The following is a 27965-nucleotide window of genomic DNA, read 5'->3' as shown; positions in this document are numbered from 1 at the left end:
GAATGTGTCACTTAACTGTGGTGGGAGGAAGTCGTCCCTGGTCGAAGTGTAAATAATGGTGAAGTGGAGGTATATGAAGTTGGTAAGATCTGTTAACAGTGTGTCTTCTCTTTGTCCCTGTGTCTCCCAGCGTCACCTGTCCCCAGAGGAGTTCGTCCAGGTGTTTGGCATGACCATAGAGGATTTTGACCGGCTGGCTCTGTGGAAGAGGAACGAGCTAAAGAAACAGGCCCGTCTCTTTTAATAATGTACTAACGTCTGTTGAATACTGCCATAAGTACAGCAAGAGACTCGACTAACTGTAGGGAGGAAAGAAAGACATAGGAAGACTTCTACTCAGTTTCACTGCCATGGCTGAGAACCTGTTCTAGATCTCCTCACATGACGAACCAAATTCTGGTCACACCAGCGTGGACCTCTGGGATACAGAGGGAAGGCCACAGAGACATTATGCACAGACAGACTGATAAACTGTTACATGGTTGCCAGTGCAGCTGTATCTGTGTGATGGAGTGGTGTGTAAGCAATAGGCGCGGATGCCATGTACAGTAGTGTTGTGCTTTTCTTAAGCCTGAAGGATGGGTGAAGGCATGACTGTGCCCCTATAAGGCCACATGAGGGGATGTATGTGACCAGAGCCGCAGTACTAAAACACAATGAGGAGAATTTTGGCTTTGCCTTATTTGTTATGCTCTCTTAGTTATGAGTGTGCAGCACCAGCAATCTGAATGAGTAGAATGTAGTTACAGTATATCATTTATGACACTTTACCAGTGTGAATGATTAGATGACAAAAATGAATGAGTGAGAACACATTTTGCTTTGGTTCATAAGGATGCATTTTGTTTACCCATTCCCCTGTTTTTGCTCTCTCACACTAAATACTGTGTTCTCTCTGGTTTACATTGATTGATATAGAAACAAACAAGAAGCAATGGGAAGTGGACAAAATTTTTACAATTGTATGTGTGAACTGCATTGATTTATTTGAACATGAAAACCAAAGTGAGAATGCAAATATACAGATTAGCAGATCACTTCCATGTAATGTTCTGGTTACATAGTTAAAGGCCACCAATAGATACAGTCACTGTGCAGCTGTAAGGTAACCTATAAGAATGTGCAATCCAGTAGATTTAATAGATAAAAGAAAACACCAATTCAGTCCTCTTGTTCATTTTCCAGCTCATTGCAATAGGATGGTGACTAAATGTTTTAGAAGACAGTAGTCACCCATACATGTACATTCATTATTATTTATATTCTTTTAGAATGATAATCCAATAATTTTGTAGCTACAGAGATTATAATCACTCACAATGAAATGTTCTGCAAGGTATTTAACACACTGACAAAGATCCAGGGTTGTTGAAGACTTTCCTTTGAATACTGTTATTTTTGATTTTGTCACTAAAAATTAAACTTAAAAACAAATTCTGCCTCCTTTGTTCTTATTTATAGTTGGGAAACATCACCACATGTAATATATACTGCATATTGTTAGATAGGCTTATTCATTTTCTTGCTGAGTAGACCTTTTTCATGGCAGACATTTAGACTTTTCAAAGCAGGAAAAGCACAATTGGAATTAATATCATTAATGATGGCTGTATTGCATTTAGGTGAGCCAAATTTGTAATTTAAAAAATGTAATTTAGCTTCTTATGTACACAATAGTAAGCATGAAGAAATTAGTTTCAATCCACATTCAAATTATTGTCATTTAAGTTTTTGTAAACTTTCCTGACACTGGGTTTGGGCATGCTTCAATATTTATTATGAAAATTATACAATAAGTTCCATGAACCAATCATAAATGACATGATGTGCTGTGGTAAGCACATTGTCTTATTTCGGGTTGCCAGAGTTTCTGTGTCATTGGTAGTGTTTCTGCATCTCAACCCAGTTAATTTTGCTATATTCTTCGTTACATTACATTTAAATGTACACTAGCACTCTTAGCTCTCTCCTTCTTTTAGCGGCTTTCTCGCAAGTCACATGCTTTTCAGATCTGCTAGTTACTTTAGCTTAGCAGTTAACAATGGCTTCCCTCTCTCCCTCTCGCTCTCCTGCTCTCTCTTCTCGTCTTATGTTTAGATATTCCCCTGCATACTTTACTAATAATGGTACATGTAATAAATGTAGAATATTTACCGTTTTGGAGACAAGGCTCAGTGAGTTAGAAGTGCGGCTCCTCGTGGAAACCCAATTGTTAGCTACTGTAGTTAGCCAGCCCCCAGTAGCCAGTGCGGGTGTTAATCAAAATGTGATCTGCCATGCCTACACAGTCTTGGGAAATGGTCTAAACAGCAAAATGTGCTGTTTTTTGAACTAGGTTTTCTAATAGTTATGGACCTTTATTTTCACTCAGATTTTTGTGGCAGCTTATGAGACATTCAACTTTGATATCATATGCATTTTTACTATTTCAAGCCAAATTTGCAGAGGCTTTAATGGTATTAATTGTTTTTCATGCTCAAGTCAACACTTCTGACGTGAAAAGGGTCTGTCAGATGAGAGAATCAATCACTCCTGCATCTGTTTATATAATTGTTTGTTGGTGCCAGCGGTTAGACTAGCTTAGCATAAAGACTGGAATCAGGGAGGAGCAGCTATCCCAACATAACCTCCCTAAATGTCAATTTTTTGTTTTACTTCTTTTATTAATTTTGTACGAAATAAACAAACAAGACATTGTGTGCTTTCAAAGTGCTGGTAGGCGTATTTTGTCACCTTTGGAGTTAGGCTAGCTGTCACCACCCCGGTTTCCAGTCTTTATGTTAAGCTAAGCTAACCAGTCGCTGGCTCTTTACCCAACTGACGTGGGAGTGAGTGGACCCTTTTGTCTAGCTCTGCACGAAAGCCAATGAGCATTTTTCGTTGTTTTTTGTTTGTTTGTTTGTTTACAAAATGTCGAACTATTCCTTTAACTTCATGAATCATTTAAAGCTGTATACCCATCTAGCGCTGAGTTTTATGTAAGCAGGTACGTAGAGCAGTGGACTCTAGGACCCAGCGGCGAAGCAGCCTGCCTGAAGTTCCCGACCTGGCTGCAGATCTGTGATGTATCGACTGTATCTGTCAGCAGGAGCTTCACCACACACGCATTCACACACTCACTCATGGGCTTACACTAAATTTGCGGCAGCTCTCTCATGGACAGCATCACCGGCAGAATGGACACAAACGGCACCAGGTGTAAGTTCACTCTTAACCTGTGACACCAATGCAAAAGAGATTGATAGTAGGGCGAGTTCAGAGTGTTGTGCGTCCCTCCATTCAGATTGAGTGGATTAAGACATGCATGCTTGCTTTATGTGTTAATTGTTCAATGTTTGAACCCTCACACACCCACTGTGTGTGTTGCTTTCCTCTCACATCTCTGACTGCAGCACCCCACTGTCCACTTGTTTTACTGGGAACATGGGTTATTGCTGGGAGTAGCCTATGTAAAATGTTTTTTTTCAATTTCTGCTCTCATTGAACTTAATTACCTCTTTCATTTTCTGTGTACCCTTCTGCATACCCTTCTTTCTCACTCTCATAGGGCTGTACATATTATGTGACTCTCACAATAGGAATCAACTGTCTGAGAACACCCATGAAGGTGTACAACATCTAAGAAGACACAATGGAAGAGCACTTTAGAAATATAAATAATGTTGCTTCAGTCTCCCTCCAGCTGCTTGGAGAGGCAGAAAACCAAGTGCTGATCTAAAGCTTGATTGTTTTTCTAGAAAGTGAATCTCACTCATCCCGAGTCAAGTCAAATATCTGGATGTGGAGATGAGATATTTGGAGATTAGGCGGTCATGGTACTCATTGTTTGATATCGGATACCACCAGCAGTGAATTCTTTACAGAGAACCCTGCAGAGCTACAGTGCGTTTGTGTTGAAATAGTTAGAAATACAAAATGTGTTTCCGCCCCATGTGTGTGTTTTCTGGGAGGGGTGCAGTCGCCCCCCTGCACCGTACAACATTTTTCCACATTGTAACTGAAAACAAATACACTTGCTCCCCTTTTGTGAGCTTTGGCTTGAGGTGAGAAGTGAAGGCATTAACAGGGTAAGCTGTGACCCAGCTCAGGCTCTCAAATATGAAGTTATTATTTTACTTTATGGCTGATTCAAGTTTGTTCGATCATTTTTTTACATTTCAGCTGATGTTGCTGTATCATGTTACTGCTTATAGAGCCATAAAGACTTAAGTGCTTAGACTTGCTGTGAGCCGCCAGGCAGGTAAACATGTGATAGTGATTATAAGGCCAAACTTTATGGAGGTGAAGGGAAATGGGACAAACTACATGCATGGTACTTTATCTTCTTCTTTATCCTCATATTTCCAGCACCTTTTTAACAACCTCATGGTCTGCTAGTAAAAAAAAGTCTTCTTTATAGTCATGTAGCTATACTAGTCATGTGTAATTTTGCCATTTTTGCTGATGATTTGCCTCTTTTCCATCCTTCCTCACCTTGTCAGTATTGTGTGGATTATGTGGGCGTTTTGTAGACGTGTGGATGTGTTTGGTGTGTACATAAAATATCTTAAGGAGGAAGTGTCTTTAGGTCTTGTCCAGGTTTAGAGAAATCCTTGTCTGTCACTCTCATCTCCCTCAACACACACACACACACAAACACATGCAAACACTCACAAGCACAGAGGAATTTTGCTTGACTGACTCTATCTGAGCTTTGTGTTTGGTTAAACACCACAGGAGAAAACACGCAGTGACGGCTGGTGTTCCCTTGGGGGAACCCTACTGTTTATATGGTCCTTGAGTTCCTTGATTAGCTCCTGCCAAATTACTTTTCCTTGTCCTTGTTTTAAATAGGGCTGCAAGTATTGATTATTTCAGCTATAAATTAATCAATGAATTAGTTGTTTATTCCATTAAATAAGCTGGCCCTTTGTTTTTGCTTATTTTGTCTGAACAACAGTTGAAAAAGTTGAAAATAGACGATTTGACAATTTAATGTGAGGGATGACTTGAAATAATGACTTTATTGTGAAAGCAATATTAATTGATTTTATTTTGGGGGGGGGTTGGACAGCAGAACAAGGTGAACAAGGTGATATGGTGAACGTGTAAGCATACAGTTGCCCTTTTACTCATTCAGCAGATGAGGAGCAACATTAGCATTCATTTGGAATTGTTTTTGTGTTCACCTGATGAATGTGAGTTCATTATTTACTCTCCTTATCTCCCTGGTTTGGTGTGTCCCAATTCCTTAGGAAAATATCTGGCTCTTCAGCGGCTGAATGCTACATGTTCACTAGTCTGTTGCTAAATTTGTCTGCCTGGTGTTTGAAGCTGGTTAGTGTAAAAGTGGGTGTAGCAGAACTTTTAGCCAAAAAAACAACCACCTCCTGCTGCTGCTGGTGACAAGGTTGATAAGAGCAGTGAGAGTGAAGCAAACAGTAATGTTGCTGGGCAGAAAACCAAAACAGTGAGCTAAAAAAAACACTTAAAAGCTCTATAGAGCTGCAGAGTCAGGATCATTCTCTCTTGGTTTGTCATTACAGGCGACGTCCCGACCCATTGTTAATCTAAAAAAAATGTGATTATTGCAGCTTTAAAATTGGTGTCGATTAGTTGTCTGTTCATTGATTAGTATTGATTCTATTAGTTGTTTCAGCACTAGCTTTAACGTTTACTTTGACCCTTTTTTGATGATAAAAGCTTGCATGTGACTTAAGATATGAAGCTTGGTAAGGTTGATGATAGGCAGGTATGGGCTTGAATAATGGGAGCTTCTTAAAATGCACTACCCGAGACAGCTGGAGAAGAAGCGTGATAAAGGTTTTGTTGCCTCGATGTGCACTCTGAGAAGCGGAGCATCAGGTGGGTGTGAGAGGGGAGAGGCTGTCCCCAAAGTGATGCATTGCAGTGCTGGGATTGTTTGTGATTTAGCCCAGCAGCTTCGATGAATCGTAGCTATTGTCTGGATGTCTGGGAGCATATGGAAGAACTTGTGGACAAAACAGTGATCCCCTATGGACTTTACAATGATGCATAAATGAAACATACTGCTCATGTAAGCACATTTCTACTACATGCAGATGGAATCCTCACCCCATCAATGCCTTTTCCTCTAATGAGATGGTCGAGTGCCCCACATATCCACATTCCACCGAGAAATCAGTGAAAAGAGAAGCTATGTGTTTGTAGGCATGAGCGTCTCTGTGCTTGTGTATGTTTGTGCCTATGGGAAGAGACTTTTTTCCCTCAAATATGTTACTCATATAGAAAAGTAGTGGCTTTGAATTCAAATGGGTAGCATTTAAATAAAACATCATAGGCTAGCGGGGCAAATGAGCACAATAATAATGCAGTCTGCTGTCGTCATCGTGCCAGTGGTCTGTGACCTCACTGTGTGTGCATTTATGCCATGTTTCTCATTATTTGTGCTGTGATCTGCATTTTCACATAGAAAAAGCGTTGTTTGTATATGTATCTGGACTCTGGACAATGTGAACAAGGAAACAGGAGCCTTAACAACAACAAATCTTCCTCCTTTTATTTAGTTTAACCTCTTCATTTCACATCCAACTGTAAACAATGCAGCATTGCACATCCAAGTCAGCCTCTAGCTTGTCCTGGAAGTAGATCTACAAATCATAAGACATTCATCTAGGCAACAAAATATTATCACCTTCATTTAGATGTCCAAATAGCTGCTTTTTGATAGTCAGGCTATGATTGAGACTGTTTAAAAGTATCAGAGGCATCCATTACTCCTGTCCACTGTCTCTACAATGATTGATGAATGCAATGTTATTCTAACCAATTGGAACACCAGCTACAATAATAAGACCCAGGATGTACGTAAGCAGAGGTAATCTCCCTTCCATATATTTTTTTATTTATACATGTAAAGTTCATAAGTTCTAGTTTTTTGTTTGTTCTATCAGACTTTATCATAAAAAGTCTGCAGACATGCTGACGCTAATACATATAGTACACGGTGTTATATATAGCATGACATATATGTGCCCCATCATGCATGAGCTGTAAATCATGGATGATTGTGGACCAGCCTTATAAGAAGTGGAATTCCCCTCTTTAACCCCAATGAGATGAAGAGATCACTGTGATTCACATGGCTGAGATGCATGCAGGGTATTTTGTGTAAGTGTGTGCACGAGTGGGTGTGCACTAGCGCATTGTGTGGAGGCAATGGTCATTCTCTGCTCAGCTGTTTATGTAGGGTTTCCATGGAGATATGCTGCACAACATTACAGCAGGGGACCATAGAGTGTATATGATACAGAGTTGTGGTATTTTCTTCTGTTTAAGAGAGTGAAAAGTGACTCAGGCGTGTGCATGTATGCAGGTAGATGCAATATACTCACAGGGACAATTCAGATTTATTGGAGAGACTTGGCAGAATATGAGAGAGTAGTTAGAATAAGAACCTGTTATCATCTAGGTTTACTATATATTACTTGACAGAAGTCATAATTTAACACTGATGCATGCTTCATATAAAATATACAGGTGTAGAAATGGTATTTTTTTGTCTTTGGGGTAAAGCCAGATTATCAGTTCAAACAGTATAGTGCACAAATGGTACTGACAAAATAGGTGTCTAGTATGTAATCAGAAGATAACAGTTATTTTAACAGTCTGTAGTTTAAAGACAGTTTATAAATGTATTCATGTCTAAAACTACTCAAAAAAACATTATTTGGCACTTTTGAAAAGACATACATGTATCAGACATGTGATTGGATGGCCCCAAACCTTCCATGGTCTAAACCCACCCTTTGCCTTTTCAATTTAGTCCCTTCTTGGATGCAGTTATACAAAATGCAATGCATGTAGTGTGACGTAAGATTATTCTTCAGCAGGAAACTCTCTTGTTTTTTAGGTGGTTAGCTGACGCTGCACTCCAGTAAAGTGTGTTTTCATTGATGCTTCATTGATGTGATTGGGAAGTTTCGTGGAAGGTGTTTGGCGTTCAAATCTTATTTGTTTAGCATAACCTTATAATTTGGGAATATAATGAGAAACCTTCATTGTTAGAGTAAGGTGTAATGCCTTCATATTCTATCTCTAGTCATAACCCTGTGAGATGCCTTTTCATGCCACCACTGGTCCACCTCCAGGTATAACAGTTGGCAACAGATGCTGTTGGATAACTTTTTTCATATCATGTCATTAGACCAGATGACTTTGTGATGTTTATTAAAGACACTGTGTAACATTTATCTTTTCCTATTGGTAAAATACAACTTGCCTTTTCCTTTGACACTGTCAAGTTTCCATATTTGCCTTATGATGTAATAATATCTTTCTGCAACAATTGCAACTTTGCAAATTTGCCACCTTTTTTCCTCATCAAACTGACAAGGAAAAAAATGGCTCCTTTTTACCTCTTTGTTGCTTTTATTTGCTTCATGCTGTGAAAATTTGCAATACAAGTGAAATCGCTCATTTAATTTAAAATTGTTCATTTGATTGAAGTTTTATGTCAAAATGAAATGCTCTAAATCTGCTCTGCACAACACAAGGAGAAACGCATAAGGCACCTCAGATCACCCTCAAGCAGAGCTTATTGCCTTACATGATGGTGAGATTCAGATAACAGTCAGAAGAGAAGAGAGAGTATGTCGTATTTTCTGGAGCACAACTGAAGACAGCACTCCAGTCATAATCCCATTAACATGAAACATCCCTAATGGAGACAAAGCAGTCCCTTTTCCCCCTTTGTGTGTCTGTGTGTGTGTGTTTGTGGGAATGCATGTGTGTTCTGTGTATATTACCCTTGTCTGTGCAACATCAGTAATACAGTGCTTCCACTTGCAGAATAGCATCTTTCTCAGTTTGTGAATACTTTTCTGTGAGGGAGACATAGCATTGTGGTGATCTCATAGGACTCAGGGCAGATAAGGGATCTGAATAATACTGACTGCACTGTAGGGTCTTTGTCTGGCAGCAGGCTGAGTCAAGCCCTCTTTGCCATCTTGGACCTGAATAAATCAGAGAGCAAAAGATGAAAAATGAGAAAGAGTGAGAAGAGGTTTCACAGACAAAACTCTTCCAAGTTCTGTGACTTTTGAATTTTGACCTGACTTTATATTGACAAATACCCAGATGCAATTGCTGCCACCTGGCCAGTTGTTTTGGTACAGGGTCACTGGCCTATCCCATAATGCAATGGGAAAAGACAGAGGAATCCCCCCGGAGAGTTTGCCAGTGTATCTCAGCGCTAAACAGGCACACTTGGTGTGTGTGTGTGGGCTATCAGATTTGACACGATAGGGAGGAAGTAAAGGATTTCAGGAGACACAAATCTGAGAGTATAAACAGCTTTTTTTTTTTGGAGGAAGAGGGAACACTGTTACTTGAGGCAAACAATGGAAACATTCTGACATGCTAGTCTTTGTGTTGGAGCATTATGAGGTGTAAAAGACTCCTTATTGCCTGTTTTCCTCCATGGCACACAATACACAATGAAATTATTTCCACTGAATACATCTTTGTTTGTCATGCTTTGTCAAATTGGGCCATTTTTTGGCTGATAACATGTAGTCTGGTCCCAGGCCTGAGCAAACAGAATCCCCAGCAGCTCCCTGCTATCACCGTTGTTTTCCAGATTTTAGATATATTCAAGTGCTGTGAAGCTATGTTGCGTGTGTGTGTGTGTGTGTGTGTGTGTGTGTGTGTGTGTGTGTGTGTGTGTGTGTGTGTGTGTGTGTGTGTGTGTGTGTGTGTGTGTGTGTGTGTGTGTGTGTGTGTGTGTGTGTGTGTGCTCAGTAAATGGGAACATCAAAGCTTCAGTGCTTCGTGGCCAGCCTTCAAAAGCCAGTTAATGCTTAAACAGGTGAGCAGGAGTGCACAAACCCATAATTCTCCCTCTCCATCACCATGGAAACATCCCAGCCACTTAAGAGGCCTAATGACTGAGTAGATTTCTCTCTGTGACAAGCTCATTAGAGTGGCCTGAATAGAGGGAATGAGGATGGACATTCAAGCTAGAAATTTGTTGCAGACATGGACACACAGGATACACACACACCCGTCTTTAGTGATGTCTACACATATTTGCAAAGAAGGTTAATTTAACCTTAGCCTTGTCCTACTTTAGGGAGATTAAGTAATTGCGCTGTGGAATGTGTGCTCCAAATCCTAATTTGAGATCACGAAATTGTGTTTCTGTGTCAGTCAATGCATCAGCCAATTATTTCTGGTTCAACTAAACAATTCGGACAGAACCTACTGCACCCACAAAGCAATTCAAAGCATCTACAGTATTTCCCTGTTTCCATCTGTAGTGTAATTAATGTATTTGCATGTACAGTTGTGAGTATCACAGAGTGTGGGATCATTTCTGTATTTTATGATGACCTGAAGCATCTTCCCGTGTATAATAAAAACAGTGGGAAGAACATGTTTTTCCCCTCTCTCCTTAATTTGTATACCTTTACGACTTCTCCAAACCAAATAAATTTTTTCCACATGCTCGCCTCACCTGCTGCTCCACTCCAGCCTGTTTTGTAAGTGTGCATTTGGTATTCATGTTGTATGCAGTAGTTACATATACCAGCTTTGTTCTAAATGTCCAACCATGTGACAAATGTGCAGGTTAAAGCCATGAGAAAGGAATTTTAACTCTCTCGGGGAATACCGAAGCTAAATAAAGGTTTGTAATGATGGTATATTCAAGAGTTCCATTATATTGTCACTTCTTTGAAATACAGTTTTAGCATTGCATTGAAAGCAGACACATTCAATGCTATCTTTCGCAGGATCTAGTGTGCATCGAGAACGGGGTCACCAGAGACAGTACAGTAAAAGTGGGCGTAAGTCAGCTGACAGGAAGAGGAAACAGAAGGCAGGAGGTGATATTTGATGTCATCAGCAGAGGGAGGAAGTCCATCTCTATAGGGGGCATATGGGACATCCCCATACCAGTTGGTCAGCCCATTAATAAAGTAGGACAGGAAAAACATTTTGTTGGCAGCATGCAGAATAAGATCAAAATCGGTCTGTGAGGATCATAGAGTTAAAGGGAACTGCAGAGTTGAGTGATAATTCTCTGCGGGTTCATCAATACGGGTGCGCCCTTTCACATGCGCGTTGTCATTTGATTCAATGTTAATATAAGACTATTGATCATAGCAGCTTTAAGAAATCTACTGCATGAATCAATTCAGTTCATCCACCTCATATCCTAACCAAAATGATGACCACAAAGGCCAAACAGTAGCAAAAATTCTGTTAAGTCACAATTCTTATCATCATACTGATGTGTATCATCTTCCCAATGAACCAATACTGTCTCAGTTTACTCATTGTAGGCTCCACAGATATCAGTTGATGAATGCCCAGACATGTTTTCTACCAGGGTGAGGAGAACCGTCACACATGGGAAATGCCTGGAATCTTAGGAGTAGAGTGGGAGGGGATCTCATCATGATAGGGCACAGGCTGGTGAGAGAAGACATTGTTGGCACAGCTCTTAATGTAATTAAAAACCTTAAGCACATCTGGCCATCTGGTTTACCTCACCTTTGTTAGCATGTAGGTTACACATACACCTCAGTGATCTACATGGGGTGAAAGGGTACGATAAAGCCTGTTTTTTCTGAACAGCAGATATGACGTCTGTTTTTTTTTCATCTGTCTTTTAAACCTTATGAATCAGCTATTTTCTGTAAACATGCATTTCCCAGCTTTGATGACTGAGTAGGATGGTGGTATTTAGATAACCCTCACACGGCATGAAGATAACATTCAAACCCTGCTGTCTCTTAACTTAAAAACCTCTCTTGTGACTCACTTGACGTAAGATAAGATGATGTGTTTTCAGGAAAATATGCTTTTCTTTTCTCTTCAAAAAGGTTGCTGGGTCATTGCATACAGCTGGCTTTAGTGGATAGAGAAAGAAAGACTCCCACACTAAGTTTCTGGACACCTCAGAGTCATCAACCTGCAGTGCTCTTTCATGTCAGAATAAGATTGGGAAATGACTATTACCCAACATGTCCAAAGACAATAAGGAAGGGGAGACTTCCAAGAAAAACTCAGCAGTTTTCATTAGATACTGATCTCTTGGAGAGTCACAGATGGTACAGTGCTTTGAGTTTCTAACAGCAGCTTTGTCTCATTATGGTCATACCTATGTTTGGTATTGTAGACTTAGTTCCTGAATACACATAAGAACTAAGGTACCCAGTTGTGCTTCAAGGTAAAATGATGTGTGTTTTACAGCATGTAGTGTGCTTTCCCGTCCCTCCTTTGGCATCCGCGCTCCTTTGTGAGTTCACAGCTTTACCCTGGAGGTCAGAGGTCACATTTAGTCACAGTGCGGAGTGGTGTTGTAAGGCCATAACTAAGCCTAGCAGGGTGTGTCTGTGGCATTTGTCACAGCTAGAAGATTGGGAGAAAATTGGGAAACATTTCATACACAGGCAAGACCTTGCTTCATACACAACACAAGGAGTGTTGTGTGTATCACATTAGACACTAGAAGGACTTCCTGTCTTCATGATGTTTCTTGTTTAACACTAATGCACCTGGAAGGATTCAGATATTTTGAAACCTTGTATGGTTTGTCTTGTTTTTCTGATAGTCATTATCTGTCTTTCACTGTCTCATGCTATTTTTTCCACTGTACTTACACATATGTACACATATTTCCACTGTAATACACGTTGATTTTTGTGATATCAATATGTGTATTTTTGTTGTTATTGCTGGCTCTTTTTCCTTAAAACTTTTGGTAAAGTTAGTTTTGGTCAGTCATTCTAGAGGTTACACACCAGAAAACAATGGATGAAACATGGAGACAACTTTGCTATTCTTAGTTTAATTGCAATACATCCAATACTTATTGTGAAATTTAACGCTGTTACTGTTGCGGATAAATGTACAGTTACACTGAGTGCACTGTTTGCACCAAGAAACGTTTCCAGTGAGACAGCTACCTTATATCAAAGCATGATGAACTAGCTGGAAGCAGGGATGTTTTGCTGTAACCTGTTAGGGGACCCCAGGTAAAAAATTTGCTGTTGGGCCCCTCCTGACCCCAAACCTTCTGCTCTGCTCTGTTTCATGTGTATGTACCCTGATGCCTTCATGTTCCTGTTATGTCCAGTGCAACCAGTACTCCTATGCTGGATTTAAATGTGTTAGTTTGTGGTTATTTTATTGAGCACAGTGTTATGCAGCAGGATGCACCATGTGGATACACTGTAAACTAAAATAGCAGGGCCCCAAAAAATAAGCTATTTCCAACCTCGCCTTAGTTTATATTGGACTTTAGTGGTGTAAATTCCCAAATACATTTCCAATTAATCAAATTACCAAAATCTGTTGACATGCTGCGAACTTTTGGGGTCAAACATGATGAATATATACTTTTGTTATCCCCTCCTTTTATTTATATGTATCTTTACTAAAGTGTGTAAATAGGTGCAATCAAAAAAATCCTATGGGGTCATCCAAGTTTCAAAACAACAGATGATCCTTATATTTTGCTTGCTTAGTGAATCTAATCTGGTAATTTAACAGTGGTTTTTGTGCAGTGTTGTGCACCAGGCAGCCTCACAGCCGACATTGTTTTCATTCAGCATGTTTTGTCTGTACGTGTCAGTTTTTGCATTGTTGTGCATGTGGTTGTGTATTGGTCCATGTGTGCTTGAGGGTTTGTTGGTGCAGCATTAGTGCCAGCGTGATTGAAGGCAGCATGTTGTATCGTGTCAGGGCTCATGAGTCTGCCTCAAGGCAACGAGTCATCCACGTGTAACTCTGTAAAGTCTCAACTTGCCTCCACCACCTTTACTCAATCTCCTCTCTGTGTTTCACTTTACATTTTCAAGTAAACGCATCAAACTGAAAGCAGCACTGAGAGCACCAGCCTTCTTGGTATCTTTTAACAATATATCATATTGGTAAAGATCTTCTAATGTAAAGAAGCAGCACAATGCCTGGTGTGTCCATAGGTTTATCTCCTGGATGGCAGACTTTGTGGACAGCTAGTTAAAGGTTAATAATGCACGCTGAGGGAAGGTATGTGAAAGAATAAAGAATGTGAGTTAGCTATTAGTGGACGTGTGTGTGTTTACACAGCAAGCCTTTCCCAGGTGCTACACGATCCCTAGGATTACAGCGGAGGGGGATCCAATAGGCATACACACACACACACACACATACACACAGCACCACCATCTCCCTCCCTACCCCCCAAAAGAAAAGAGAGGAGGGGAGACAGAGTGTGGGAGGGAGGCAGAGAAGAAGATAACAGATCAGAGGGAGGAGGGAAGAGGTAGGAGTGTGAATTCAGCAGCCGGCAGACTATACCTTACCTCCACAACAAAGACTTCACGGGACAGAGCACACAGGGAGGCTGTGCCTCTGGAATACCTCTGACAGTATCTGCTTGGTGTATGAATGAACCAGTTTGTCTCCCTATCCTTGAGAAATGGTGGGACTCTCATCCACTGCTGTTGAGGGTAAGTGTTTTCTGTATATTAGAACAGCAGGTATCTAAAGGGAAAGAAGGTGCAAGGATTTGTAAAGATATGCAAATATGCAGAACAAAGTAAAGATATACAAGCTGTGGAGCTGTAAAGGTGTCATAAACATGAGATTGAATATGAGACATCGGGTGATGTTTTTACTTCATGTCTGAAGCATCACGCCAGCTTGCTGAAATAGAGGAGAGAGGCAGTGATGCTGAATTGTTGAGAAAGCAACTATTTGGCACTCAGACTCATAGTCAATAGTGAAACATTGTAATTTTTCGAACCTCTAGAGACTCTTTGTGAGATGCAAATTCTTCTGTGATTAGCTGGAATGTCTGCCTGCAACAATATTGTGAAACAGAGTTGCTGCTCAATGACTGAATTTTGTCACTTTCGACATACTGTGAAGTTGTGTGTGTAAGTGTGTGTGTGTGTGTGTGTGTTGTGTGGCAGAAGTGAGCTCAGCATGAAGAAAGCCTTTTGGCATGAAAAGGAGGGAGGAAAAAAAACCCTGACACCCAATTGAGGTCACATTATTCTTCATATCAGGGTTTTGTTGGACATGTTAGCACAGGTGCTCAACTCACTGACATTATTCACCCCCTCCGCCCCCCCTCCCGCCCCCGCCCCCTACTTCCCCCTCTTCTCCCTGTCCCTTGTAGAGTTTGTACAGACCGTCTGCTAATGTAAGCCTCTTTTAAAGGTCTGAGTCTGCACTGTTAAACAAATGACTCTCTCCGCTTCACAAAAGTGTACACATGCACACTCACAGACTTTCGCAGAGTCATGCACTATTAACAAGGTGAGGAATGTGTATGGTGTTTAACAGCAATTGTCAGACAAGTGTGAGGAGGTAAATGTTGTTGAGTGAGTTCAAAGCTTTGAATAGCATTACACATTCCTGCAGGCATGGTGCACTGCCTGCACCCATCCTTTGTATGTGTATGTTTTTAGGTGAACATTGCCCTCAGGGTATTTTTTTTCATAGGTTTTTAGATTAAACTCCTTGTAGCTGTAAATATTTCAATATCACCTTGGTCTGACTTTAATTAAACCGCATCCACCCTGTTTTCATGTAGCATTATTAGCATATGCAAGCTTGTGCATGGTTTCCCTCAGGTGCTGGGCACAAAATCGGTATAATCTGGCTTTGAAGGACATCAAAGACAAACAGAACCTATGAGCAGTTGCAGCACAGATTTAAAGGATCATGTGCTGCTATAGATGTGTGAGAACCCATGTGGGTAGTGTGGTGTTGATTATAAAGGCATGACTGGGGACTTACAGGTGGTCTTTGGCACAGGTGGAATAACGCTGTAATCGTCAAATTGGATAATCAGCTTTTCAGAGCTTGTGAAATGGTGAAATAGTTTTATGAATGTTATCTCCTATATCAGGCCAACTCCTCGAAAGCACTGCCTTGATTTCTGTGTTCTGTTTGATTTAGTGCTGACTTGTGTAAATTTCAATTTTCTCGCTGCAACAAATGACTCATGCTGTGGTTAAGATTTTGTCTTCCACAAGGTTAGGGGAAGCCCAGTTGTATACTAGAGCCAGAATCTAAACAGCTGGAACCTCTGGCAGTGAGACAGCATTCACCAAGGCCAAGTGATCCCACTCTCATAAGTTTCCTCCCCCCCTCCTCTCCTTATTTCCCAAGGGTGACTTGGATCGTAATTAGGAAAATAGACGTTCCAGGACCCTGCATGAATCAGTTCCTCATGCCCACTTCTCGGAGAGACTATCTGCCAGCATGTCTTTATTACAATAGAAGGAAACCACACTAGTAAAGAAGACAAAATGGTTAAACAGATACAGGCAAACACATACACACACACACACCTACTGACTGTAGCCTTGGCAGGGCATTGTTAAGCTCATAGGAAGACCCACCTCAGGAAAATATGTCTTTCTTTAAGGAGTGGGAGCAGCTTTCTCTCTCTCTCTCGCATGTAGAGCACACATCACTAACAAACACCAGATACATCTTCTACTTTTCAATGTTGATTACATACAAAATCTCTGTGTCAGGGTCATGAATCAAACAGTCCAACTTTCTGCCAGAACTCATTAATATGTAAATGAAACCATCACACACACACAATCAGGTACACTGAAGTTCACTATCAACCGACCTTACTAAATACACAACATATAAGCGCCTCTTTGGGTCTTACATGTTTTGTGCACGTCTATGTGTGTGTGTGTTTGTGTTTGCTTAGTGCAACAGGTCTCGTTGCCATGTGACCGCCCACCGTGCAAAGACTTTTCTGGCTCAGTGGCTGTCCTGTGGCTGACCCCAGCGAGATGCATGGTTCAGCAGGTCTAATGTGGCTGGACTGTGAAAATGGTGTCGGTTGGGGGGGGGGGGGGGGGGGGGGGGCAGACAAGTGTGTCAGCAGTGCCTCAGCCAGTTGTTAGATTTCTCTGAGGATTTTCGGATTATAGAGGTGGAAAAATGTATTCTAACATACAACAATTCGGAGGGAAAAGAATATAGAAGAAGTGATGAACACAACATAGAAAGAAGGGAGGGATGTGGAGGGTTATTGGTAGCACACACACATACACACAGGTTGCGGACCTGTTCTCAGGGTGTCCAGCAGCTGGGGTGCTGTGAGACAGTTTATTTAAGTTCTGCTCTGAAAACAGGGAGTGGACCGGTCCCACCTCTCAGATCAACATATGATGTGAATCATATATTCCTATAAGCTGAGTCCTCAAAGTGTTACAGAACCAGGAGAGCCCTGTGAAACCCCATGTGTGCATGTGTGTTTAGCAAGAGGTCTGTTCATGACTTAAACTCTCCCAACTGTTAGAACAACATTGAGCCCCTGTGAATGAAAATCTTGCTTGCTGGTACATTTGGCCTGCTCGAAGCACTCTGTAAAGAGGCCTTTCAGTTATTCTTGTCAGAATCTCATATTCCTGCCAACATCTTTAGTGTCTTTGCAGGGCTTTTAATTTACGTTCTCAGCATTGAGAGCAACCGTTGATTGAAATTTGGCTTTATGCCCATCTGTCTGTCTGCTCTCTGCCCCTTGTGCAGGATTTTCCCTTAATATGCCGTGTAAGATTTGTTATTTTTAGTATCGTCAGTTCCAGTTTTCTTCTGGGTTAATGAGCAATTAGCCAACGTGTTTCCTGTCACTCTATCCTTTTGTTGTTGTTTAGTCTGGCTACTGACAGAGAGAGGGGGAGAGGAGGGAGACTCTGTGATAAGGTGGCAGATTGAGCTTGACAAACTGTGAGGCAAAGTGACAGAAAATGAAAGGACACAGCAAAAGCAAAGCGTACTGCTGGGGTTAGACTTGTCATACTGACCTTTGCCCTCTCTGCTGATACACTGAACCCGTGCCCTCTGACCTTTGCCCCCCTTGTGCAGCGATGGAGGTGTTGGTGAGTGAGCTGGGCGTACTGCTGAAGATGCTGGACCAAGAGAACCTCAGCTCCTCCACTCAGGAGAAAAAGACCTCCGTGTGGAACCTCCTGCAGCAAATACAGCCCTCAGGTTAGAGAGGGGACAAACAGGGTCACTGAATTTGTTCAAACATGAGTTTTAAAACAAGAGTTTTTACACATAAAAAACAAGCAAACTACACTCACAATTTTATGTAGTTACTGACATAATCTGTTTGGGAACCATTGCTCTAGATTGCTGTTTAAAGATTATAATGTCATAACTACAATCAGTTTGTTACGGTGTAGTAAGTGTGTATACCTTTTCCTCTCATCTAGTTTCAGGAACAGACTACATCTACATGAACTCAGCAGTGTATAGAAACGGCACCAGCTTTGTAGAGTCCCTCTTTGAGACATTTGGTGAGTTTGAGCTCCAACATGGTGCTTTATAAATGTGTACATAAGAGCTGCATTAACAATTATGTTGTATCCATACATATAAATAAAGTGTGGGTTGTTGTCATTTATAGACTGCGAGCTTGGAGACCTAAAGGACGTGACAGATGATCTGAAACAAGACAAGGACACACAAACTGAGACTTTAAAACAGGCAAGTTGCCAGATTTCCTAATTTATCCCTTCCATAAATATGTGGGACAATTACCGGTACACCTCTAAATGACTTGTGGAGAAAAATAAAAGAAAAACAGCAAGATTATATTTCATGTTGTGGGGGTTTTCCATGCACACATCTCTTTGTGAGCTGTTGGAAGAGTTAAGACTTGGGGATCCACCCAGAGCCCATGTGTCTAATTTATGGATATAATTTGAAGGGTCATACTCTCTGTCTCTTTGATGAAGTTGCTCGTTGGCTGTGAAAAAAACTTTAATGGTTATGGAGGAAATTTGTAAGATATGTTTGTGTGTTTCCGTTAGCAGAGCTGTGCAGACTCCCCAGCTCGGCACTCAGCTGACCCTCCTCCCCCTCTGCCCACAACGCCTCCTCCTGAGGAGTACTATGAGGAGGCAGTGCCCCTCAGTCCTGGAAAGATGCCCGAATACATAATCACACGAGGTCAGCATCTTCCCGCCTCTGCTGAACTTGTTGCCCTTAGTGTCATTTTTCTGTAAAAAACTACTCCAGTCACTAAGTACTCTGCACTTAAATGATACAAACATAGTCATATATCACTTTTACACACACATAATTAGAAAGTATAATAAAGTGTGTGATGGAACTCAAGGACTAATTAGAGATTTTCTTTCATGTCTTTAATTTTCAGTCAGGCCCAGCCCTCCCAACTCTATAGAGGACGGGTATGAAGATGCTGAAAACAACTACCCCACTACCTGCATTAACTCACACCGCAAAAACTCCTGTGAGTTAAGAAGACTCGTACACACAAATTAATCTGATTAAAGGAAAAGTTTTATGCATGCACATATTTAATATTCTCTCTGTCTGCTCTCTCCTAGACAATGATTCTGATGCTCTTAGCAGTTCCTACGAGTCGTACGAGGAGGACGAGGAGGAGAGGAGCCCTGGCGTCACTCACCAGTGGCCCTCGGATGAGAGCTCCATGCCTCCTGCCAGGGACTGTCGCATCTGTGCCTTCCTGCTGCGCAAGAAACGCTTTGGCCAGTGGGCCAAACAGCTCACCGTCATACGGGAAAATAGACTACAGGTGAGAAATTGCACATCCACAACAAGACACACACAAACAGCCTCTGGAGTTCCTTCTCTCCTTGAATCTTCACATGTATTCTCCTTCCTGCAGTGTTACAAGAGTTCTAAGGACACGTGCCCCTATGTGGACATGCTGCTGCCCCAGTGCACTGTGGTCTACGCTCCTAAAGACAGCAAGAGGAAGCACCATGAACTCAGGTTCACCTTACCTAATGGAGATACACTGGTGCTGGCGGTACAAAGCAAGGAGCAGGCCCACAGATGGCTCAGGGTGAGCTGTTCTTTGGCATGATATGTATGCATGCAGAAATATCCAAAATGACAGTCACTGGAAGTGGGTTTGACAATGAGGAAAGACAACATTTACAGTCGGGAGTGACATATATAAAACATCTCTACAGGTTGTTAGAGAGGTGAGCGGTCAGAGCACAGGACCCGAGGAATCTGTGTCTCCCATCATTCCAAGAAAAACTGAACTTGACAAGGTAAGTGTACATCTCAGCACATCCCTGTCGATTTCTTTTTCATCCTCGAGACATAATTCATTTTCACGCCTGAGGTGAAGAAAAATCAGTGGCAAGCAGCAATTGTGTTGTCACCATCAATTTTCCTAAACAATTGTTCCGCTCGACACAGTACACAGTGATAGCTGTATTTGCTTTGCAGAACAGAGAGGAGATGCGTAGTGTAACTGGGTGTTAAGACTGCAATTATATGGGTGGTTCTGAGTCAGTGTTGAAAAAGGCACATCCTCTTTAAAGCTCACCAACCTGTCAGAACATAAACCATGCTATAAATGAAAGCACAGGAAGCGAAGGAGGCAAGAAGGAGGAGATAAGAAAAGGGAGATTGCCAGTATGTTTGTCTCATTATGTCACGTCTTCATGGTTGTGAGACTGTATGTGAAAGTATCCAGAGGCAGATGCACAGGGACAAGAGGAGTGGAGCAGAGTCAGCTCTAGTTTGATCCTGGCTGGCATGCAGATTGTGCGTTTTAACTTGGATGCTGCTGTTGAGACTCTAAACCTAAATGTGTAAATGTGTTTGTGTGTGTTGATGTTTGTGTATTCTTCCCTCAGAGATTGTCTGCAGAGAGGAACACATCAGATTCAGACAGTGTTGGTGTGTCAACAGGAGAGAACTGCAGAGAAAATGGTGAGACAGAGACAGACAAGCACACCCTGCTATCATTACTGCAGCTGTCTCATTTTCATTGGGTAATATTTGCAGTTTTAGCAAGTTCGGCAAGACACGTTACACAACTTAAAGCAACAGTTCGACATTTTGGAAAATGCACTTATTCGCTATTCGAGAGTCAGATGAGAAGATCGATACCACTCTCATGTCTGTACGCTAAATATGAAGCTGGAGCCAGGCAGCAGGTTAGCTTAGCTTAGCATTAATACTAGAAACAAGGGGAAACAGCTAGCCTGGCTCTGTCCAACATTACAAAATCTGCCTCCCAGCACCTTTAAAGTTCACTATCAACATGTTATACCTCATTAGTTCAATCCATACAAAATCCAAAACGGCATGTTGTGGTTTGATGGAGGGGTATGTGTTGGATTATTTCTTGGCTGGGTGCTGTAACTTCCCGGAGTCTTGTCATCATCGCTTAAGACTTAACATTTTAATGAGCTTTACAGGTGCTGGTAGGTGGATTTTCTTACTTTTGGCAAGAGCCAGGCTATCGTTTCCACTATTTTTCCCCAGTTTTTTCAATCTCTGTGCCAAGCCAAGCTAACCCTCTGCTGGCTCGTCTTATATTTACCAGACAAAAATGAGAGCTTTTTATTTAACCATGGAACTATCCCTTAAGTGTATTAATTCTCACATGACAGATAAATTTGGAGAAAAGGCTGCTGCTAAATCCTTTAATTTTTGATTCAGGTAAGGTGAAACGGGGGGCTTTCGCTGCAGGCCGAAAGATCACACGCATCATCAGCTTCTCCAAGAAGAAGCCTCCTCGACCAGGAGATCCCCGGACTGCCCACAGTGACCCTCGACAAGGTCAGACCCCGCTTCACGGTCGCTCTCCAGGTCACCAAGCTTGCATACGCATCATTATTCTGTCCTTCCTTACCATGCAGGCTACTTGTCGGTGCTGGTGAACCAAGTGTGGAAGGAACAGTGGTGCTGTGTGTGCAGAGGCTCCCTGCACTTTTACCATGACAAAGGAGACCCTCGGACCTCCCTGCCCTCCCTTCCTCTCCATGGCTGTGAGGTGGTGCCAGGGCTGGGACCTAAACATCCCTTTGCCTTCCGAATCCTGCGGGCCAGCACGGAGGTGGCTGCTCTGGAGGTGAAATTTGTTTCAATATTATTGTATTAAGAATAAATCAAATGACCACATGTAACATGAAAAGGGTCACTCATAGTGATGAACGCAGTTCTCCTTAGTCCCCCTCAGTTTAAGCATTTTTTAGCTCGGTGTTTTGGCTTTGTGGCCCGCACCTTTACTGGTTTGGTTCTCTCTCAGCAACCTAATTTTGAGCATCAGTATGCAGCTGTTTTGAGCAGAAAAGCTCTGATAAACCCACTGCACTACCTGCCCATCACCAAATGGCAGACAGACAAAGTTGGCAATCAGCTGGTGAGCAAGGGAGCATTTAGCTGCTAAAGAGCCAGATATTTACCTCAGGAGTTGGAGGAGACCAAAACAGAGCTACAAGGAAAGTGAATATTGAATGTACCATTGTCAAGTGGTCAGAAACATGACTCCAAATATATGCTAATATTGGTCTGTGTCTGCTAACTGTTTGCTAACAGTAAATACCAATTTAATATTCTAATATTCAGATTTCAGGAATGATATTTGTCGTTTTTGTCCTGTGTGTTTTTAGGCAGCAAGCTCTGAGGAGCTTGGCAGATGGCTCGGCATCCTCTTGGCAGAGACCGGCTCCGCAACAGATCCAGAGTCGCTGCATTACGACTATGTTGACGTGGAAACCATTGCTAACATCCGCGACGCTGCAAGGCATTCCTTCCTGTGAGTGAGACAGTGATGGGGGGGATATTGGGATATTTGGACGAGGTCAAAGGAAGGCCACCGGCCAGAGCAGCGATGTTTTCACGTCACACAGACTACATTTCTGCTCTCTCTCTGATCCCTAGGTGGGCCACATCCTCCAGCAGTACCTCCACAGACTCCAGAACATATGATGAGGTCCCTAATGAGGACATGCAGGTGGGACACACGTGCTCAGACGCACGTACACACACATTTCCCTAGTTCAGTCAAACCTAATACGTGAGGCTTTACTTTGATGTGACGAGATTAGAAGCTGTGTGTCTGTGTGTGTGCAGCTGTTGGATGACTGTCACTGTCTGAATATGACACCCCTGATCATTCACTGGAACAGACAGACAGAGCTCTGTTACTTGCTTATCAATGATGGCTTTTTGTTGGCCGGAGGAAGACTAGTGTGTGGGCATGGGAGAGGAAAAAAAGGGGGAGGAAAAGGAAAAAGCGATCACACTGGTGACAGGAAGGCAAGAGGTCATGGCAGTTTTACAGCCTGTAAACCCCTTTCTTAACCTCACTGACATGCACTTAAACACACACCTCTCACCACCTACAGCTACAAACACACACACCTCAGCGGCCAATAAATCTAAAGATTACGTCACTGCTTAGAGTTTGTATATTAAAACTTTGCTTGTCTGTTTTAACTCCGTCTTTGCATCCCCCAACATCTGTCATGTATCCCCTCCTCCTTATTCCCCCTCTCTACTCCACCCAGCCAGTGGAGAACCGCAGGCAGCAGTCTGGGAATCAAGGGAAGCGCCGCTCAAGTTTCTCCAGCAGTGACTCTGACAGAAAGAAGCCAGTAGTCTCCCTCAAACGAACAGGCTCAAGTAAGTGCATCTGGTTTGTTTTCCAAAGCAACACTGCTGTGTGTTCAGTGTTGCTGAGCCTGTCCTGAACTATTTGTAGACCAAAAACTTTTCAGATGCTTCCCTTCTGTGTCTTTTCAGCATTACGCCCCTCTCAGCTTTCCATCTGTCTCATGAAGGAAAAAATAAGGATAGCAGTCTGCTGCCTTCCGAGGAAAACAAGAATACAGATGGCACCTCTTAATATAGTTGTGGAGTTATAGCAGGAGTCATAGATTGCAAAGCTGTGCTGTAGTTTCTTACACTCTTCATACAGTCCACCAGCAGTAATGAAATTTGAGCTTTCATATGGCTCGATATTCCCCTTCTTCCTCTCTCCTCTCAGTCATCTTCTCATTTTCCATCCATAATCTCTTCCCTCCTCACTCGCTTCTCCCATTTGCTCATTTTGTCAGTTGGCCTCTGCCATACAAATAAAGAAGATGAGCATCCTGGGTTTAGGAAAATGATATCGGTGTGTGTCGGCACTTCTCAGTGCTGTTTCTCAGGCCTTTGCCGTGACGGTTCTGAAACATCAAAGAGCCAGCGCTCTCCAGGGCTGAGAGCTTCAGGATGTAACCTGAGATTTATTGGACACTCACATTAGAGCCGCTGTCTCGCCTCCTGACCTCTCTCTCTGCATGAGTGTGTGTGTGTTTATCTTTTATTCACACGTCATATCGCTGTACTTTCCCAAATTCCTTATTTGAATTATGAGAATGGTCAAAATATGTGAGGTACACTTAAGTATGACCTGTAGAAGCAGCGTCGTCATGCGTGAGTCTCCTCACGTGAGGAGCATGACATCGATAAGCAGAGGCAGACAGATCGGCGTGAGATGTTTCGTCTCATTCCCATAACCCCTGCACATTTAACCCTTCACCTTTGCTCTCTCATCTTCACCCAGACTCCAACCAGTACGGAAGGTATGGGAAAACTCGAGCAGAGGAGGATGCCAAGCGTTACCTGAAAGAAAAAGAGGAGCTGGAAAGACAGAGGGATGGGATTCGAAATACACTCGTGACCCTCCGACAGGAGAAGAGAGAACTGAAGGAAGAGCTGAAGACGACTTCTGGTAAGAAGATACAGAGCAAAACACAGAGCACATCCTACACAAATCATTCTCGCAATCTGATATAACCCTAACCTGATGCGCCAGATGGTTTGTTACACAGAACCATCTGAGAAGTCGTCCATGCAAACTGTTTGGAAAAGGGCAGGTACTTTCAAAAAATACTTGGCAGGTGAATGGATGAACCATCTGTATATCAGCGTCTTATCTTGCGAGGCAGCTGGATTCACGACGCTGATAACAAGCTCATAATTGGAAGCCTGACAAGATGGATTCTCATGTGATCTCATGATGTCATGATCTCGCGAATCCAGCTGCCTTGCAAGGTGGATACAACCCTACAGCTCTTCAATGTAGCTACAACTTGTGTTTATGTACCTTGGTTACTACAGAAAGTCTTCAGGAACCACTCTACTACATGCATTGGCTATTGTCTTTTGCATATTAGTTAGTAAGTCATATTTTGGGAGCTGGATGTCTGAGAATTTGTCTTCAAATCAACCAGAAGGCTTGCATTTCTGGTCTACATACTGCATCCCTGTGTCTGACCCTGAAGTCTGACCTCCATTATTAGATGGTGATGTGAGAAGAGAATTGCCCTACAGGGATAAATAAAACATCTAATTGTTATTAAAATCAACAACATGGCTATGAAAATTCCTCCTTAATCAAATTAATTTCCTCTATTTACACATATTGTAGTTTGCTGACAGCGATGGAGGGAGAAGTATTCAGATCGTTTTTTAAAGTAAAAGTTGCAACACCACAATGTCAAAATGATCCATTACAAGTAAAAAATCTATTGTTGTGATATTGAAATATTTTTACAGGTGTATTAAAATGTATGCAACATTTTAATGTATAAAGCAGTAGCCCAAAGGTGTACCCACAATAAGTACAGCACTTGTGAAAATGTACTTCTGTTTTGAAAGCCATCACGAATTTTGAGACTATCACCATCTAAAGGAGGACATGAAAACATAAATTCTGTGTGTTGTATGTGTCGCTGTGTTCCCGTGGAGCAGAGAAGAGGAAGCCCTCTCTGAACAAACGTGTTTCCCAACTGGAGGAAGCATGTCGGGCTAAGGAGGCTGAGAGGGTGGACCTGGAGCTCCGACTGACCCAAGTCAAAGAAAACCTCAAGAAGAGCCAGGCAGGTGGAGCGCTTGGTGCACCAGTGGAGGCTAAACCACCTGTCAAGGTATTTTGGGTGCTTTGAATGGAAAGATAAATATATGCACACCTGCCTCTATATACATTTTTATTGATTTTTTTCTATTTGTGTAGGGTTCCAGCAAAAAGACCCAGAACATCTACATGGAGTCTTTACCAGTTAATTGTGCTCTAGAGATGCGTAAGAGACCTCCATCTGTGTATGCTTCTTCTACAGGAACTGTCATGCAGAAGGCAAAGGTAACAGTGATCTAACTCTTACACTCACTTCCTGAATAACTCCTCAGTCTCATCTGTCATTATGGACAGATTTGTCTGTCAGGCTCCACAAAGGTTTAATACAATCACAGCATCATGTGTCATCATATAATTGATTTTCACACTTCCCATATAAAAATAGATATACAGTCAGTGTGTGTTGGTGCTTTAACATTGAATATTCACAATCAAGTATCTGTAAGTGTGAGTGAACTTGACTGACAATGATGGAACATGATTCTTTCAGCGCACACAGACATTAGATATCACTACGTTCAGCTACTGCTGCCTTTTTGTAGTCATCCTGATACAACTCACTCAAGATGGTGGAGTGTTTAATTGCAATATATTTGCAGTACTTTTGTTGGAAATGCAACTTGTAACTTTTGGGTTCTTTGGGTTTGTTGTCATTATCACAGTGACTTTACTGTTTTTAAGCTCTTTCATCTACATTTACAGTACGTTTTTTTTTGAGAATGTGTGAACATATCGAACAAAATGTCAGTGAGGAAACTGGAAAGCAACAAAAAATTAATAGATGTGCTCCATGTTCTGATTATTGACAACCTGCTTTGATGATTTAATTCATGGTCATAACAGTAATTTGCATTGCTATACAGCCACTCAACCAGAACCTCAATTTTGCCTCTAAATTTCCAATTTTTTAAAAATTTTTCCTTAACATCCATTGATTTAATAACTAAATCATTTTCAATGAAACTGATAAATTGAATCTAATGGTGTTTAGATTTCTTAATTTCATCAAAGCTTACAAATATGGAGACATTATGTTTTAACAGTATTGTCCAGCTCTACCATTTGCTGTATTGAGATGGAAATGACTCATCTACAAACATGGGCTTGTATGAATGAAATTTTCTCATTTGGTTCCATTTATTTTTGTTTTACCTGTAATCATTTGAAATAGAACTTTTGATGCCTTATTCTCATATTGTTACCATCACTTGCTTCTTTTCTATTTTTACAGGAATGGGAGTCAAAGAAAGGAACCTAAGTGCAGTATCATGGAAAGGACTGTGGAAAGATATAATGGATATCAGGATGTGACTGTTGCCACATTAAATCCTACAAAGGATAACCTTCCTTTTCGACATCCCAAAGCACAAACTTCACTTCTTTCATTTTCGATTACTGAGGAAATTATGTTGTAATGAAAGAAATCAGCCACTAGGTGGAGGTACATCTTACTAAATATTTACCCTTCTGTCCTTCTAAGAGGTCTCCAAGTGCCAGAAATCCACAGACAACAGGCTGTCTCTATATCATTGTCTGAAATAACACAGATTCAAATGTGGCAAACAGAAAACAGATAAACTAGGGCTTATGGAAGAAAGACACAAGAAAAGTGTATTGAAAAGCACAGTGAGTACTGTAATGGAAAGACAACACAGGATTGTGTTGGCACCAGTGTTGCAGTGGGTGAAATGTTGATTTTTTTTAAGGTTCCATGTGGGAATATAAAACAATATAAATGTGATGTGTGAGGATGGAAGTCAGTTTAAGCCATGATGTGTCTTTATATGACATAATATAATTTTTTCTGCCTGTACATAGTGAGCCATGACTACTGTTTTGTATGTTTTATACTTTTATACTGTTCAAGGTCTCATTTCTCATCATTATCACAAGACAAACCTGTCAGGAGTATTCAGTGATGTGCCTTAGGAGGGCTGACTATCATTATTATTTGACTGCTCCTAGCTGTGCTATTCTGCGAAAGCATCTGCTGAATGATTTGGTTGGAAAGAAATCCTGCATCCACTTGACCCTTTTGGCACACAGTTGAGCACTCTTGCTAAAGATAATTGAATGACTAACAACGTGGTGCTATTCAGTAATGCAAACCAATCTTTCTTGAGTGGGAAAATCTCACTATATGTCATTTTTAACAACTTTTCTGCAGAACCTGTGGTTGACTTTTGCACTTTACTGTTCTCCTACCTGGATAAGGGAATAATAAATATGTGTCTTATTTCCCAAACATTTGCTCTTGAATGCTTCT

The 27965-nt window shown here is 41.6% G+C and overlaps 2 protein-coding genes across 9 annotated transcripts in view; both read left to right on the top strand.

Annotated features, from left to right (window-relative positions):
• ablim3 (actin binding LIM protein family, member 3) overlaps positions 1-2792 on the top strand; it is a 49834-nt gene extending 47042 nt beyond the window's left edge. For all 6 annotated transcript variants that reach the window (XM_042418485.1, XM_042418484.1, XM_042418487.1 and 3 more), the window contains one exon: positions 131-2792. In XM_042418485.1, coding sequence (XP_042274419.1) covers positions 131-244 — 114 coding nt within the window. In that variant the 3' untranslated portion in view covers positions 245-2792. The remainder of the gene's footprint in view (positions 1-130) is intronic.
• Positions 2793-3109: 317 nt separating this feature from the next.
• On the top strand, positions 3110-27930 carry afap1l1a (actin filament associated protein 1-like 1a). 3 transcript variants are annotated; one of them, XM_042418479.1, is made up of 19 exons: positions 3110-3198; positions 17860-17985; positions 18213-18296; positions 18407-18486; positions 18816-18951; positions 19160-19255; positions 19353-19561; positions 19655-19834; positions 19965-20048; positions 20643-20718; positions 21454-21573; positions 21654-21865; positions 22407-22552; positions 22678-22750; positions 23307-23421; positions 24347-24514; positions 25537-25712; positions 25799-25924; positions 26931-27930. In XM_042418479.1, the coding sequence occupies exons 1-19, from the start codon at positions 3156-3158 to the stop codon at positions 26955-26957; spliced, it is 2277 nt and encodes a 758-aa protein (XP_042274413.1). In that variant the 5' UTR covers positions 3110-3155; the 3' UTR covers positions 26958-27930. The 3 variants fall into 3 exon arrangements, with proteins under 3 accessions (XP_042274413.1, XP_042274412.1, XP_042274414.1); XM_042418478.1 differs by having other exon boundaries at positions 18813-18951; XM_042418480.1 differs by lacking the exon at positions 3110-3198 and adding an exon at positions 14331-14462 and having other exon boundaries at positions 18813-18951.
• The last annotated feature ends 35 nt before the right edge of the window (positions 27931-27965 follow it).

The sequence above is a fragment of the Thunnus maccoyii genome, chromosome 8 (assembly GCF_910596095.1).
Source record: "Thunnus maccoyii chromosome 8, fThuMac1.1, whole genome shotgun sequence".
Taxonomy (NCBI): domain Eukaryota; kingdom Metazoa; phylum Chordata; class Actinopteri; order Scombriformes; family Scombridae; genus Thunnus; species Thunnus maccoyii.
Note: the sequence above shows the minus strand (reverse complement) of the source record. Positions and strands in the feature narration are given on the sequence as shown.